This window comes from Syngnathus scovelli, chromosome 5 (genome assembly GCF_024217435.2).
Source record: "Syngnathus scovelli strain Florida chromosome 5, RoL_Ssco_1.2, whole genome shotgun sequence".
NCBI classification, from domain to species: Eukaryota; Metazoa; Chordata; class Actinopteri; order Syngnathiformes; family Syngnathidae; genus Syngnathus; species Syngnathus scovelli.
This window is the reverse complement of record NC_090851.1, coordinates 3,802,967-3,819,394: the sequence shown is the minus strand read 5'-3', so window position 1 is coordinate 3,819,394 and position 16,428 is coordinate 3,802,967. Positions and strand designations below refer to the sequence as shown.

The 16,428-nt window shown below is 41.3% G+C and overlaps 2 protein-coding genes across 2 annotated transcripts; both read right to left on the bottom strand.

The window, feature by feature from the left end:
* Positions 1–110: 110 nt before the first annotated feature.
* Positions 111–7,675, bottom strand: LOC125969290 (WW domain binding protein 1-like). The gene is made up of 6 exons (XM_049721188.2): positions 7,214–7,675; positions 5,630–5,677; positions 5,319–5,351; positions 5,016–5,163; positions 4,744–4,905; positions 111–4,563 (listed from the first exon to the last, which is right to left on the bottom strand). Exons 1-6 carry the CDS (start codon positions 7,262–7,264, stop codon positions 3,599–3,601), a joined length of 1,407 nt encoding a protein of 468 aa, XP_049577145.1. The 5' UTR covers positions 7,265–7,675; the 3' UTR covers positions 111–3,598.
* Positions 7,676–8,084: 409 nt separating this feature from the next.
* Positions 8,085–12,076, bottom strand: LOC125969301 (uncharacterized). Its single transcript, XM_049721200.2, has 5 exons — positions 11,796–12,076; positions 9,824–10,102; positions 9,268–9,525; positions 8,788–9,054; positions 8,085–8,560 (listed from the first exon to the last, which is right to left on the bottom strand). Exons 1-5 carry the CDS (start codon positions 11,851–11,853, stop codon positions 8,430–8,432), a joined length of 993 nt encoding a protein of 330 aa, XP_049577157.1. The 5' UTR covers positions 11,854–12,076; the 3' UTR covers positions 8,085–8,429.
* Positions 12,077–16,428: the final 4,352 nt, after the last annotated feature.

The window sequence follows — 16,428 nt, the reverse complement described above, 5'->3', positions numbered from 1 at the left end:
TTTTTGTGAAATACAAAATGGAGCTTATAGTGTCTTGTTTTCTTAAAAGCATTTCCTTTCCAAACAGAATCATCTGTAAAGCCAACTTTTAAGGACGAGAGCACAAACAGTTGCTAACTCAGTCCACTTTATTTCATCACCAAATCCACATCATCCTTGATTTAAAGTACTATAGATGTCTGTATCCAACATGATAGAATTCCAGAAGCAGCAGTGAAGAAAAAATAACATCAGGAGATGATTATATCATAGGACCAACAGCACCCAATAAATATACAAATATATGAAAATGTTAAGAGAATCTCATTTCACATCTGAGTATGCACCACAGGTGTCTATGCTATTATACACAAAGATTTTGAATCATTGCCAGACATAATAAACACGCCCGGATGTTCATATTGACAAATATCATGATAGTAAAATGACAATCAACTTTGGCCTCATGAAAAGCGTGTGTTTTGTTTTTTCAGTTGCACAACAACAGTTTAAGTCTCTCACACATGCTAAGTTACAACACAAGAGAGCAGCACAGATAGTAGATAGCTTAAAAAGAACACCACAACTTGTAGTAATATTCATCGCAACTAGTTCACATAGTCACATGTACTTCTATAAATCCTGCTTGCTTCTAAACACACGAATAAATGTTGTTTCACAAAGAATCAACAGTCTTGGTTAATCTTGTGTTTTTGTATTCCTGGCAAGTTGCCTTATCAATTCCCTGCTTCACTCGAGTAAAAAATATAGAGGAAATGCTCTCTTGAAACAACGAACAGTCCTTAGGAGTCTTTAACAGTCTTAAAGTGGCCCGCGACCTAAATTGAGGGCAAAATTTGGCCATGTTTGATCTTAAACAGTTGCACAGAAGGCAAAAATCAAACTGTGTTCTCTATATACAGTGAATCAACGCTCAACAACTCGGCTTTAACGTGAAATCAACGCTCGGTGGTCCTCATGTGTTACCATTATTTTATTTTTTTTCATTTATTTTAAGATTTTTTCTCGTACAACTGACACAAATGTTGGTAACACATGGAGGCCACAAACAGAGCCTAAATAAAGCCACCTTTCTTGTTTGCACTTGGGAGAAGCCTTTAAGACAAAGGCAATTCAAATGCTTACAGTATATACGTATACTGCGTATGTACAATCGAGGGCCTCGGCCCAGCACAGCTCACGGCTCAGTACGAAAGAGGTAAAAGTCTTTTTTTTTTCACAACAGTTTGTTTCCCATCAACCAGCCTCCACCAGAGTCAGGAAAAACAGTGTGAACACTATTGCTAAATACTACTTTTGCGATTCTCGCGTGTGCGGCATCTATTTAGAAAGTGACCGCTTAAAAGCACAGCTAAAACTGACTTTGTGTACGACACACAACGTACAAAAACACGCACGCACACACACACACTCATGTAGCAGCGAGAAAATATATTATGCCTAAAGAGCTACCAGGCACCACAGGCTGTTTTAAATCACACATCAGCTAGTGCTAATCAATAACATGATTTAAAGGAGTACAGAAATGTACGATACATCTTGGTTACAGGTAGGTTAATTTTTTTTTTAATATAACTTTGCATTTATACACCACCGTAATAGTTTTGGTGTTAACTCTTAGAGATTTACCATTTGATGACCTCACTGACCCACTTTTTCAATACCTCCATTTCCTGTTTTGTCCACTAGGAGTCAGTATTGTGTAATATTGTCATAAAAACACTAGCTAAAATTTGCTGTGTAATAAAAGTTTTTTTTTTTTTGTCAAGGATAAAGAATATATGCTTGCGACAAGGGCTGAACATGGGCTTTTTGGGCTAACAGGCTTCTAACCACTCAGCATTTTCACTAATTTATCACTTTCATGAACAGAATTTAAAATGTCAATAGCAGAGATGTTGTTACATTAATCTGGCAGGAGCTCTGCTAGCATCGCAGTTTGGTTGGTTCAAATATATGTGCAATTTTATGTGTAATAACAAGTGGAAGTGGCATGAAACAACTTTTTTATGATGTCATTATATGCCATAGTGCTTAATTATATCTTGGTACTAATTATTGTCAAATTCATAGTGATGAGGTATAAAGGAAAAATCTAAATGTAAGAACTCTTTCCCTGTGAGACATGCAGTGTGTCATAATGGCCTTTAAAAAAATCAAGCAATCACAAACCTAACAGTCACGTTTGTCTTAGTGTTTAGGCTAATAGTAAGCATCACTTTCACACAGAAAATGATCAAAACGGCCACTTTAAAATCAAAAGTAGTCTCTTATCGATGAACCGTGTCCCCCATGGTAACGACAGCAGCACACGTGCATTAGTTTGATGCTTAAATACAGTTTATGTACGCGTGTGTGTTATTTCCATACAATGGAGACGTCACCAGGACAGAGTAACCTGCTTCAATCTCAGGTGGTACTTCAGTCAAGGGCTCCTCGTCACCCACCCACTGAGGCGGGCACTCTACATGGGCGCCTACTGTAAAGTCCAACTAATGACTTTGAAGTACAGTGTGACTAAGCCTTAAAACTAACTAGAAATATTTGTAGACAGCGAAAAACAAAACACATCAGAGCTCGTATTGACTGGCTGCATACAAATCACTGTGGGGGGTCCACCCCCCCACTGTAAAAATGTCCAGAAGCATTCAAGCAGTCCTTTTTATACATTCATCATCAGTGTATGAGTGAGTTGGGTTAACATGTTGCCTTTAAACATTAGCAGCCTTGAAAGACACAAGAGAGCTGTATATTATGGTATCCAATTATAAAATTGTGTTGCTATATAAACATTTGCACACCAGGAATATAATATGAAGCTGGTGAGTGGACATCTTCATGTACAGAAAAAATAAAAAAACAACTCGTTGAATTCACTTTACATTGGGGAGAGTATCAATTCATGATTAGATTTGATATATATAGGAAATGGATCAATCGCATCATCAAACTGATTTGTATGGCAAGAGTGGCGGCCATCACATTGCAGCAAACAGTGTGCGACCTCCACCAAAATTGATTGTTTGATCAAACTTGATCACTTCATTTGCTGGTATAAAAAGGCTGGAGGGGATTTCATTACCTTTAAAGGTTACGATTACTCAAAATTGAGAGCAAAAGAAAAACAAAATAACCGTAAATGCTCTTTTGCATATTTCCAGTCACACATGCTGAATTTTAGTATGTGTGTCACTACAATGTTTTGTTGGAATAATTTTTGTTGTTGTTGTTTGCATAATCCTAACTATCACTAGTATTAAAACGAGACCTCTCACCTTGGTGACGTCATGTGGCCTAGCACAGGTTTATTGTGCGGACTTTACCACTTTGACTATGGAGTGGGGGGTGACTCAAAAAGGGAAATAAGTAAATTCACGTAAACCCATCGACGTCTATCCACATGACCTTTCCTTTGTGCTTTTTGTACTTTTGTACAATCATCACGGCTCAACTAACACCTGCTCTCCGAGGTGAAGAGGAGATAAAACTCATCCCGTCCTCCCACTCACCTCCAAGACTTTAACTTCAGTGACTTTTCACCTACTAGTCTTGCTCTACGAGGATGACGCTAACATAACAACACTTCCTTCTTTGCTCGTCAGACAGCCGAGGACTCCACGACGACAACGGCGTCCAGCAGGGGAGAGAGGACCCCCTCCTTAGCTCGGAGGGAGCAATCCACGCTGTCGTGCCGCTCCTTCTCCTTGAGCCCCGCTTCCTCTTCTCGGTCTCTGCGCTTCACTTGGCAGCGACACACCTCGATGCCGGAATCACCCGTCAGGCGTCGGTGGCGGAAGTGATCCTCCTCGTCATCCTCCTCGTCATCCTCCTCGTCGTCGGGGCGCATTGGGGCGGGGGCGGCCCGTTGAGAAGGTGACGTGGTGGAGCGAGGTAAGCGGTCTTCCGCTCTGTCGTTGAGCGTGGCGCGCAAGGGGTCGGAGTAGATGAGATGCTGGACTTGCCCGGAGGAAAGGGAAGGGAGCAGAATGAGGGGTGAAAGCGGAAGGCGAGGGTGGGCCGAGGGGCGGTAGCTATTAAGGGGGCGCAGGGGAAGTGAGAGCGGGGCAGCCGGACATGGGATCCCCTCTTTGCCATGATAGGAACGACTGGGAACGACATTCCGAGCGATCGGCGATATAACATCCGCTGGAACCTGCGCCGAAGGTGGCGAAGACGGGGCCGAGGATAAGCGGCCGCCCCCCACCCCGGGCAAGAAGGCGCCGTCGCCACCTGTCTCGCTGGGCGTAGACACGCGGCTGCTGTCGTACGTCTCGTCCGTCACCTGGACGGAGAAGGAGGTGCTGCAGGGCGAGGTGAGGGAGCAGGACTCGCAGGAGCAGCTGGTGTAGTTGTCAGAGCTCTGGGACGAGGTGAGGCCGCTGGGGCCGGGCCCCAGGTAAGGGGGGCAGGGGTGACTGTGGAGGTGGTGATGTGGGTAAGAGGAGCCGGACCCTAGCGTGGCGCCGCCCTGCAGGGCGAACACGGAGCTGTAAGGCGGAGGGGGCGTGGTGGGGTCCGCTGCCACCTCATCGTAAGAGGGTAACTTGAAGGTGGCCAGAAAACCTAAAAGAAGAACGCATACCTTCAGCGTCCATTTTCATTTTGAATAGTGGTATACAATTTAGTTTTAAAATTGAGTGGCACAAAAGTTAGACTGCACAATACCGTCAAACAAGTAGGATAAGCACATTTTCTCTTTAAACACTACAAACCGATGAAATGTGTGTCCCTTAAGAAACCTACTCAGATCCAGCATGGAGGACGGGTAGTTGTAGGTTCCGTTATAGGCAATAAGATTGATTTCCCGCTGTCTCTGTTGCTGCTGGATTCTCAGCTTGGCGCGGCGGTGGCGATAAGCACAGAAACAGCTAAAGAGGATCAACACGGTCCACAGCAGCCAGAACCCTGCAAGGAAGAGTGAAGCCCCATTTTTAAGCCCCACCCAACCTTAAGATGCCCTCAAATATTTTCTATCTCGTTTAATGGCGACTGACAAAGGCGGTTAGGTGACTCACACCAGAGTTCGTAATAATAGGTACAGCAGCCCGTCTCTCCGCAGCAGTGTCCTGTCTCACACAGGTAACCCGGATTGTTGTTTATACCAGGACAGTACTTGGGACTGACTACGGGCTGGCTACCAGAACCGTCATGTTGCTTCACCACCTGGTGGACAAAACAAAACCCCATGTGACCTTTGCAATGCCAGGATATATTGCTCTTGCATTTATGTTGTCCTTTGATAGATGGTCAATGATTATGAAGATATAAGTTTGAATACAGAAATTTTTTAACACAAGTAGACAAACAACTATTGACACCTTGTTGGCCGATTCCTTATTGGGAACAGCCACCTGTAAAAAAAAAAAAAAAAAAATGGTTGAAGTCTGTCAGATGTGATATGTAATAAAAAAAAAATTTCCATCAGGAGCCGATATGTGGCATTATTTCGCAATGATTACATCAGTGAAGGAAAGCCCGGAGTGAGCCGCAGCGATATCTGCCTCGCGCATGGTAACCACACGAGCCGTAACGGCAAATAATTGAGTCGCCATGGCGACCACTGTGGTTATGCTCAGAGGCCTGATTTTCATAGCGCTCTGAAATGAATAGCGAAGGTCGAGCTGCTCACCGTGGAAGCCTCGGTGGTCCCATCCAAGTATCTCAGGGACATTGTCATCTAGTGAAAGACAAAGAGATACATGCAACCGTTACAGGAACCACCTCATTGTGAACTTCCACGACTTCATTCTAGCAGAGACTCTACACTCACATAATAATTTCCTCCACCAGTTTCAAACTGCATGTATATATTTTTTTCATCTAAACAAACATTTCTCAATAGGTCAAGGAGCATCAAGGTTCCATTCTATCAGCTTATCCATCACTATTGCAAAGCGCAAAGGGCTTAAAACAGATCCCTGAGGCACTCCCAGTAAAATATCACGAGTAATAAATACAAACTCAATCATACGGCACATTTCAAACATCGGAAGTCACATTTTTCATTCAAATTTCTTGTCAGCGTGTGCAAAAATTCCCAAATAAGTATATCAGTCATTCTTGTGTAAATGTCATGAAGGCCCACAGTGAGGAAAGTGACAAATTGCGAGTGAAAGTGAGAGGCAACAATGCAGAAAGACCGTGGCTGTGTTTGGAACTCTTTTGTTAACTGCCTGATGGATATGTTGTTTGCACGGGGGAACAAAGTATTGCCCTCTACCGCAATTCAACGCACACAAAGAACTCGACCGCGTATGCACAAAATGATGACGAGCCAAAATTCGACAAGACCCAAACGCCATAGCAACACTGTACACTGATATCCAAATCCAGAACTTTTTTGCTGTCTGACTATAACGGTGGTTTTAAACAACATATATTTTTCCATATGCAAATTAGGGCAGGTTCACTTGTTACTTGTTTTCTCTTGCGGCCTTCTCTTGTGTCTGCTGTGAGTACAAAATCATTCAGCTAATCATTCACCTAAAAGTATTAGAATGATAATTATGTCACTTTGTCCAAATAGGACGCTGAAACTAAAAGTACTGTAGTTAGGAAATGGCATATTTTGGCTATAAATTTACTTTTATACTTATATCACATGTGCATTGTTTCACTTCAAATTCATCGTGGTGGTATGCGGAAGTAAAGATGATTAGGAGTATTATTTGAAATGTCATTGTCCAAATACCTGTGCAACAAAGTGCAACTTGATGCGTGGCGAGAAGCTTTAATCAGCACGCAAAAATGGAAGGTCATTCACATTGTGGAGCTCTCAGAATTCTGAATCAGCAATTTAGTCACTTCTACAACTGTTTGTCATGCATAAAGCATCACTGGGGGCAAAAAAAAAAAAAAAAAAAAAAAAAAAAAAAAAGCTGTAAACATTGTACTGTATACAAGCATTTTAGAAGAACAAGGCATCCATTTTTTCTTCATACTCTCGAATCAAATATTTGTTGTGCATTTGCTAAAGTCTTTATTTGCAAGACGAGTTGGAGACACGCCATTTATTATTAAAATTCAGAATTGGGGAATCAATTAAAAAGATCGGAGGTAGACACGAGTGCAGGCTAGTAGAGGCTGCTGCTGCAGTGTTTATCAACATGGAAGCATGTTGCTCTGCAGCAATCCATGCCTTGCGTTTTGACAGCAGTGTGTGTGCGCGCGCTCACGCGGGTGTGTGTGTGTGCGTGCGTGTGTGTGTGTGTACCGCCTCAGCCTTGAGCCCGAGACAGAACGTCAAAGTCTTCTCGGGATCCATGTTCAGAAGAAGCGGACGTCCGATCGGAGAGGCGACGTGCACAAAACGCAGGAAAGAGATGTGAGCTCCTCCTTCGGGTTTAGAACGCCATCACAGCGGCCAGCCCCCTCTCCGCAAGCACGGCGGCTTCCCCATCCGCCATTCACACGGACAGACAGACAGACAGATAGATAGACGGAATGATGCCCCTCCCGGACCTCCTCTCTCAGTGTCTCTCCACACACCGCGCGTATTGAAATAGACCCATCCCCATATTACCCCACCCCTCAGGATGTGTGACCCCGATTTAAGAGGCTTGCAAGACGACGTTGTCGTCGAGTGACGTTGCATGTGCCGATGCAAATGTATTTTAGTCTCCCTTTGTTGGTTTTTTTCGTCTTGCTTTTCCTCTTTGTTTTGGTGCGAGGGTCGCGGATGTTGCGGGTGACGTCATGCCTCCCGCAACCCCTCCACAGTGCAAATGCACCCACCCTGCGATCGACTTGATTGGCCTGAGCTACCAGCAGTAGTTCAAAACCATAAATCCATGTATCACTCACCTTTTATATCTATCTATCTCTCACCTTTTATATCTATCTATCTATCTATCTTTCCATATAATTTTTCTCATTTTATTTTTTCATTTTATTTTGTTTTTAACTTAGGTCACTATGAAGCATGTACTTTTGGCAAAGAAAAACACGAGCACAATTTCATCTTTGGTGGATGCAGCAAGTTTGTTCACACTCAGTTTACTCAATGATCAATCAAACATATTGTGTGTGTCATTCAAGCCCTAAATGTAGCCGCCGTTTGCGAATGAGCTCATTCAAAACAAAACAAAGATCGACGACTTTATTGAAGATAGGGAAAAAAAGAACAATGGAGCAGCAAAAAGCAGCAAATCAAAGGAAAAGCAAATCTAACTCCATGCATGAGCTTAATCCATGACTAAATGCGCCAAAACTTACCAACTAACTAAATGCGCCTACAGTGGCAGCAAATGTAAGCTTAATCAACGACTAAATGCGCCTATGGTGGCAATTCAATGGCAAAATGTACAGTGGCAAATCAATGGTCGGAGAATGCATGCAGAGACCAATCAATGGCTGGCTGGCGGGCGGGCTGCCTGGCGCTGGCTTTTTCTGCCTCCACCTTCAGCGTGCTGTGCTGTGCGTGCTGTCTTCTAGGCGGCCAGCTGAAGCAGCAGATGCACCAGGGTGACCGTCACCAGCAGAGCAGGTGAGTAGGACAGGCCGCCGCCGCCGCCGCTTGTAGTTGGCGCCTTTTTGGTGGTGCCGTCGCTCGCTTTCGGCTCTGAATGGGAGAATGGCAATTGGAAAAGGTCAGCTGGCAACGTTTGAACTTGCCGCACACTTTTGCGCGCAGCACCGCGAGTGCGCTTTGTAAAGGAAAAAGTGCCGCTGAATGGGCTAGCTTCTTGGTTAGCTTCCACTGCCAATGAAATGCAAAATGGTTCCGGCTCAATCAAAGCTTTTCGGCTCTCATACCAGTGAGTGGATTGTCCTGCAACATCAACTCACCCGCAATCTTGACAGTGAAGGACTCAGTGACGGATGGGGCGTAGGTGGCCGTGTAGGTTCCCGCATCGGGTGCTGTCAGGGAGTTGAGTATCAGACCTTCATCCTTGGTTCCTTTTTTGTCGTGGCCGTCGGGGAGCTCGCCGCCCTCTTTCGCCCAGGTGACAGAATTACCAGTAACTGATCCTGAGATTCTCAATTTGAGGTTTTTGCCTTGCTTGCCATTGCACTCCACGGTCTTTCCCGCTCCTCCGCCAAAGCAGTCGGCCACTGCCAGCACAAGAAAAGCAGATGTACATTCTGGTAACACGGGATGGATTGTGAAATTGTTTGGTAATCATTTGGCTAAGGTGCTGTCATGTGCACCTTCTAGTTTTTCTGACTCAAGCCTGCAAATGTGTGTGCGTGCGTGATTGTGCCTATATCAAGAAATGGTGCACAAAAAGCTTTCGTGTGGCGAGCGGCTTTCCTGCAACATCAAACCTTGGACGGAAAAATGTTCTTCCTTGCTGTTGGCGCCGCCCGTGAACTTTGCCTCGTCGTCGTTGTCCAGGTCCTTGATCGTCAGGGTAGCCTCGTTGACTGGACCTTGGTACTTTTCGCCGGCCACAACGTCGCCCGTCCCCTTCTTCCAGGAGATTGAGTCGACAGTTCCGTCTGAGAGCCCCAATTTGATGATGCCACCCAGCTTGCCCTGGCACATCGCGGGTGAGGCGCTGGTGCCACCTAAGCAGTCCACCACTGCCAGCACAAGAAAAGCAGAATCACTCACTCTGGTCTGTGCGCAAAGTACATTGGAGCAAAGACTGTGGCGCTAAGTGGACCCTTTGAAAAGGACGCCGAGATGTATTTTGGTCAAATTTTGGACATTTTTCTCCAACTTTTCTCCTGAGCATAAGAGAGTTTCCCTGTGTGGAGTGTGTGCGTGTTGTCCCTGTGGGCGTGCCTCCCCCCCACACACACACATTCCTAAAACATGCGAAGGAAACGGTGCACAAGAAGCTTTCGTGCGGCCAGCGGCTGTCCTGCAACATCTAACCTTTGACCTGGAACTTTTCCTCTGGTGAGACTTTGGCTTTGTACTCTCCCTCGTCCGGTACATCCAGGCTCCGGATCTCCAGGTTTATGTTTTTGACACCATCAATCTTGTACTTAGTGTCACTTTCAAGCGCGGCATCCTTCTCCCACGTGACATCCGGCTCAGTGCTAGCAATTGTCTTTTTGACTTTCAATTTGAGCGCTCCGCCCTTCTTGCCGTTGCACGGCACAGCGTTGCCATCCGTCTTGCCCTCGCATTCTGGTGTCTCGTTCGCCAGCACTACAAAAGCAGAAGAGGGCAAAGTATCACCCACTCTGGTCTGGTCTGTGTGCAAAGTACACATTTGAGGAAAGAATGGCTATTTGCCATGTTCATTTCTGAATATGAATTTTGCCATTGTAAATTGTTGTCTTTGTTATTTACGTGACACCACTGGATCCGAATTGTAATCCGCCCTGCGTAAGACCAAATTGAATGTGTCGGTCTTGTCTTCTTTTCGAGGAGTGTTGTTTCAAACAAAAACAAAGGGAACATATTTGGATGACCTCTACTCCTCCCTCCCCACCAAGTTGTGTTTGTAAAAGCAAAATGTGATTCCCTTGGTTTCTGAATCTATTATTTTGTACAAAAAACGTCATGTTCTGTTTGAAAATGCAAAATGTGATTATTGGTCTTTTTTTGGTGGTAAAACAAACCAAATCTATTCGAAATAGTGTATACTGACTGCAATGAAAGCGGTTAGAAATGTTTTGTCATGAAAGCGGTTAGAAATGTTTTGTTTTAGGTTTTCTGTGAATCTAAATTAACATTTGGATTAGAGAAAAAAAAAAGGATGTGCTGTTTGAAAAATTAAAAAAAAAATCTGAATTGAGTCTTTATAGTGTAGACCGTTTGCAATTAGTGGTTTTAAATATTCTTATATATTTTTAAGATACTATATTGAAGTGTTTTTTTAAATAGGGGTTCTTTGGTAACATTTTGATTATTGAACATGCAAAATGTGATTTCCTTTATTTGTTTAAAAAAAAATCTGAATTTAGTCTTAAAGACATTTGAATGTTTTTTTTTAAAGGCTTTCTTTAAAATCATGTCTTTTAATTGTTTGAAAAAAGGTCTGAATTCAGTCTTAACAGTGTTTGCAATGATAGTTTCCACGAGTGGTTTGGAATGTTTTCTTTTTTTTTAGAATTTCTTTGAAATCAAGGTAACACATTTTAATGGTCTATATTCAAAAAACGCCATGTTTGGTTGGAAAATGTATAATGTGACTCCCTTTAATTGTTTAAAACAAAAATCGGAATTCATTCCTAATAGTTTGCTATTATTTGATTTTATTTATTTTTTTTAATATAGGCTTTCTTTGAAATCAAGGTAACATGTTATCTAGATTAAAAAAACGCCATGTTTGGTTGGAAAATGTATAATGTGACTCCCTTGAATTGTGTAAAACAAAAATCCGAATTCATTCCTAATAGTTTGCTATTAAAGTTTCCATGAGTGGTTTTGATTATTTTTATTTTAAAATATGGGCTTTCTTTGAAATCAAGGGAACATGTTATCTAGATTAAAAAAACCCCGCCATGTTTGGTTGGGAAATGTAAAATGTGACTCCCTTTAATTGTTTAAAACAAAAATCAGAATTCATTCCTAATAGTTTGCTATTAAAGTTTCCACGAGTGGTTTCGATTTTTTTTTTAAATATAGGCTTTGTTTGAAATCAAGGGAACATGTTATCTAGATTTAAAAAAAACGCCATGTTCTGTTTGAAAATGAAAAAGTATTTCAAAAAGTATTTCAATTTGTTAACAAAAATCCGAATTTAGTCTTTATAGTGTATAAGTGATGTGGCAGAGAAAAAGCAAGGCACACACACACAACAAAGTCCTAAGTCTCCTAAGTCCAGTTTTATTCATGCGCCTAAAAGATTGCGCAAAATGGTTAGCAACATAGGAATTGAATTCAACGCCCTTACCTTGACCAAGTTGCTGGCTGTACACGAGCACCAAGCATAGCAGCTTGGAGAAGTTCATCTTCTTTCGAGGACGACTAGGAAAGGAGGGAGCGTTCGTAGCTGGAGCTGGAGCTGGATCTGGATCTGGATCTGGAGGTGCGAGCAGGCCAATCCACTGAATCTAACAAGCCGAAAGAGCTCAGCGAGCGAGCCTCTATAAAGCGCTCAATCACCGTCATCTTCAATGGCGCTTCGAAAGTTTGCACATTTGTTGGTCGTTGATTGGCTGCATTTGGGAACTTTATGACGAGTGCGTGCGTGCGTGCGTGCGTGCGTGCGTGCGTGCGTGCGTGCTACACGTACGCAAAAGCGGCCGCGTAACATTATATAACCCCCTTTGTCTTACGCCATACAGCTGCTTGCTCGTCTCCTTAAAGTCTTTACGGAATGTCACAACTGTTGCGCTTCCGAGTCGCGACGAGCGGCACGTTTTGTCCTTCCACAAGTCTTTTCGATTCTTTTCCAAATCCACGCAACAGATAGAGCCGTCTCCTCGACATTCGAGTGCCCCTTATCCCGGTGGTGCCTTTAGTGGCAGTAGTAGAAATCGTCGCGATCAGAAAGACATCCAACCTAATTAAGAAATAACTAAAAAAAAAAAAAAAAATATATATATATATATATATATATATATATATATATATATATATATATATATATATATATATATATATATATATATATATATCACAATGACGACGATTGTGGACACACACAAAGACCATAAAGGAATGCAACGTCACTGAAATAGCCTCTTTGATTTCACTTGCGTACCATTAGTGCCATGGCTTGTTTTTCTTTTGTGAGATGTGGACATCTTAAGCCCGAAATTGTTTGGACACGATTATGTAAGCAATGCACAGGGAATCATTCGGAAACAAATCCTGCAAAAATAAAAATAAAAGATTTTATTGTAACAATATTGGAGTGGGGATTCATTACGATTTTGTTCATCCCACTGATATTCATGCCGAATTGTTTTTTATTGTTTGTGTGTATAAAAAAAACAAAAAAGTATATATTTTTAGTGCCGCTACAAAATGCCATTGCCAGTTACCTAAAAAAAAAAAAAACAAGACTTAACTTTTTGAAGCACCTGCGTGAGCATGGCTTTTACCGCCCCACGCAAGTGTGTACGTAGTCTACGTACTTGCACCGTTTGACAGAACAAAGTGACAAAGCGCAGACGAACTAAAACGTGGAGTAGATAAGTCTGTACACCGCTCGGAGACAGCCATTTCTTACGCAATCCACAAGATGGCGGCATTTCCATAGCAACATAACTTCATGTCAAATTAGGCCCTGGCTGGTGGAATTGATTTTAATACCGCCACATTTTTCTCTTTAATCGTGTCCAGTGAACTCTCCCCTGCAAAAGCTAACATTAGATTTACATAGATTAATTTACAGTACATGTGAACTATACTGAAAGCACTATATTACATATGTAGTTCTAAAATTTGGATTACTTATACTTACTAAGAGAGGCAAATCAAGACATAATAGTCACAATACAGTAATTGCCATATTGCTAAATTAATACCTCTTTGAGAGTGTCGATCAAAACTAAGTATTTCTATCTGTCTACAAGTAGATTACTAATTAGTTTGTGGGTGTGCCTAATAAGAGGGTAACAAAATACAGGCCTTGGATGAAGCCTCTAGTCCTAATATAGTAGAGCACGGTATTATAGTTGATTAAATAAAAGTAATCACATATTATACTTCATTGTGTTGGAAACCTTCACATGTAGCTAAATTTATCCCTTTTCAAATTAGCGGCACTTCCTATCTCGTGGTGCACACTTTTGCCTGTCCCCATCTCTTTTCATGTTTTTCTAGTTTATTGTGTACACTTTTCTATGTGTACACATCAAGGCAAAAGCCATTAGGCCCTGAAGCGCTCTCATCTTCCTTATGCTGTATTTGCTATTTTCCTACTTGAAAACCCAGATGAGCAAGATGAAGCTGTTTTTTTTTTCTTTTTTTTAATTAAACCAGTTTGCTAAATGCTTCACACGGGAATGTATATTTTAAATAATGGGATTATATAATTATTTAAAATTGTCTAACCTCAAACTATCGGTTCAAATTGACATTTAACCCTAAAAAAAAATACCTTTAATCACATAATATTTCAAAAATGTATTAAAGATAATACAACTATAGACTTTTGTTTCTTAGTTCATCTTTAGCTTTCGTTGTTGAATGGAAGAAATTATTGCTTCCTTATGTCCGTTTCAACTGAAAAAAAAAGGTTCCTCCGCCAATTAATCAGATTTACATAATAATCGAGAATGTCTGGCCGCTCAACAGGAATTGGTGAGTTGTAACGTTCACATGGGGTTGAAAAAAAATTCCATTTAAGGCGTGTTGCCATGATGCCATGATCAGATTTTCTGTAAATTTCCCAAAAAGCTTGTTTGCTCACTCTCCTCAATGACACAATATGTCAAAACTTCCTCTGACTCATCGACGCAACACACTCAAACGTGTGCTTTCACACACAGCACACAATATAAAAATAGTGCTTAGTAAAGTCACCATCATATTCTCAGTTGATTCATAAGAATAAAATATGCTCAGCCTAAGAAAGAAACATGTAAATTGCAGGCGTGCTCAAATATTTGGGCTCAATTTCAAATCAGCTCCTCTAACAACCTTTTTTTTTTTTTCTCTCTCTCTCTCTGTCTAACACAGCTATGACCAACTAATGGCCTGTGTGTTGTTGTTTTTAAAAAATAATAAATTCTTCAAAAAATGCTAATGAACATTTTATTTATGTTGTCCACAAAAAGCTGGAGTGAAATGAAAGTTAAAAAAAAAAATACCGGAAACATCCACAATATGAAAAGAGGCAAAAGAATTGGCCCTTTATGCAATAATGTAAATCCTCTCCTCGTGGTTGTATTCTTTGAATCTTATCACGAGAAACCTTTAATTGTGCAGTATTGTCGTAAAAGAGTCATAATTGGAGTCAAAGTTTGCAAAATACAGTTCCCTCGATCATCCATTCAAACTGACAACATTCGTAAAATTCATATTTATAGCCGATGATGGTTTGATGAAACATTGGACGGTAAAGAGCTCACATTTTGACAGCGTTGTCAAAACACAAGCCTTTGTACCGCAAAAAACAAATGTGTCTGCGTGTATTTTGAAAGCCGCCTGTCAAAATTACAGTCACACGTCTCAACAAGTGACGTCATCTGGAAAGCGCAACTGAACTTCCCTACAATTTCCAAATGCCGAGCAGAAGGTGAATCATCCAACGCTGAGAAGGCGTCACATCGTACCACGTTGCCGTTTTACACCATGTGTCAGGTGGACCAGCGTCCATTTTCCAAACTCGTTTGACAAACCATTCCTATTCTTCGGCTTTCGACTGACTTTTAGTTCTACGACTGTATTTTAACATTAATTCTGTATTTGATGTTTAATTGACTGTTTTTGTTGTCTCATTCTTATATTTGTTACCGATCCAGCTGTTGTGTACGCTATAAAAATAAAGTTGTATCGTATTGTATAACAAAAACAAAATGGTGTCACATTAACTTTACCATTAATATTGTTTTATACAGACAGCTTGAGCTAAATTAACATTACATCGTTCCTTTAATGGGGAAATGTTGAAACGAAAACCACTTGTAAGTCAACCAGTGTCACGTGAACGATTCTTTGATTCATATATAACTGTTTTACTCTATTTTATATCCAAGGCATATGATAAAACAATAAACTGTCACTCTTGCGATAAAAAGTTTACGATCATCATGGTGCCCATGGAGGCATAACGGCTGACATCAGGTCAAAGGCAACATATCACAAAGAGGAATGATCAAACAAATGCTGAAAGGCACAACATGCAAAATGGCAAGATTCCAGCAAGATGTTGCTGTTGTAAATTAATTCAGTGCTAGTTGGAATGGATCTTTGACGTCTATAGCCGTCAATGGTAGTGAATGAGTTAAAAAAAAAAAAAAAACTCAAAAAAAAAATATATATATATATGAAGGAGGGCATCCCAAGTGAGCATGTGTAATGATTTTGTGGCGAGGTCTTTGCTAAAAAGGAAATTTAGGCATAAGCAGACACAGAAAAAAGCTGACGAACGTGTCTGTGATCTATTTCCTCATTGCTGTCTTGTTGGAGTTCATGGACACACTTTTTAAAGTGTGAATTCAAAGCTTCAAACTTGTGGCAGCCTCATCTTTATTTATGTAACGCCACAGCGGAGTGTAACATACAAAACACAAGACGATGCAATCATATGTTTGTGTTTCCTAAGAAAATAAAGACATATTGCGGCAGAGAAAAGCTGCGTGAAAAGAGAACAATAAAAAAATTCTCCCTATTTACAAATGTTTCTTCCTGTATATTTTTAGGGGATCGGTCCTCAAAACCTTTCCACAAAGTACCGCAAAAAAATAGAATTACAACCAACATTAACAGAGCCGTATCATCACTTTTGTTATCCGCATGAAAATGTTATGCAATGACTAATCTGCTCGACTAAAGTTTTCTCAACTCATGTGCCACTTTAGTCAAACATTGTCTTTAGTAATCCGGTGCCAAGATCAACTCTCTGCAGTTTC

Coding starts and splice junctions, on each gene's coding strand:
- LOC125969290 (XM_049721188.2), bottom strand. CDS start 7,264: ATGGATCCCGAGAAGACTTTGACGTTCTGTCTCGGGCTCAAGGCTGAG. Junction 5,352..5,629: donor GGACCACCGAGGCTTCCACG/GTGAGCAGCTCG, acceptor TTTTTTTTACAG/GTGGCTGTTCCCAATAAGGA. Junction 4,564..4,743: donor GTCCTCCATGCTGGATCTGA/GTAGGTTTCTTA, acceptor TTCTTCTTTTAG/GTTTTCTGGCCACCTTCAAG.
- LOC125969301 (XM_049721200.2), bottom strand. CDS start 11,853: ATGAACTTCTCCAAGCTGCTATGCTTGGTGCTCGTGTACAGCCAGCAA. Junction 9,055..9,267: donor AGAACATTTTTCCGTCCAAG/GTTTGATGTTGC, acceptor TTGTGCTGGCAG/TGGCCGACTGCTTTGGCGGA. Junction 8,561..8,787: donor CTTCACTGTCAAGATTGCGG/GTGAGTTGATGT, acceptor TCTCCCATTCAG/AGCCGAAAGCGAGCGACGGC.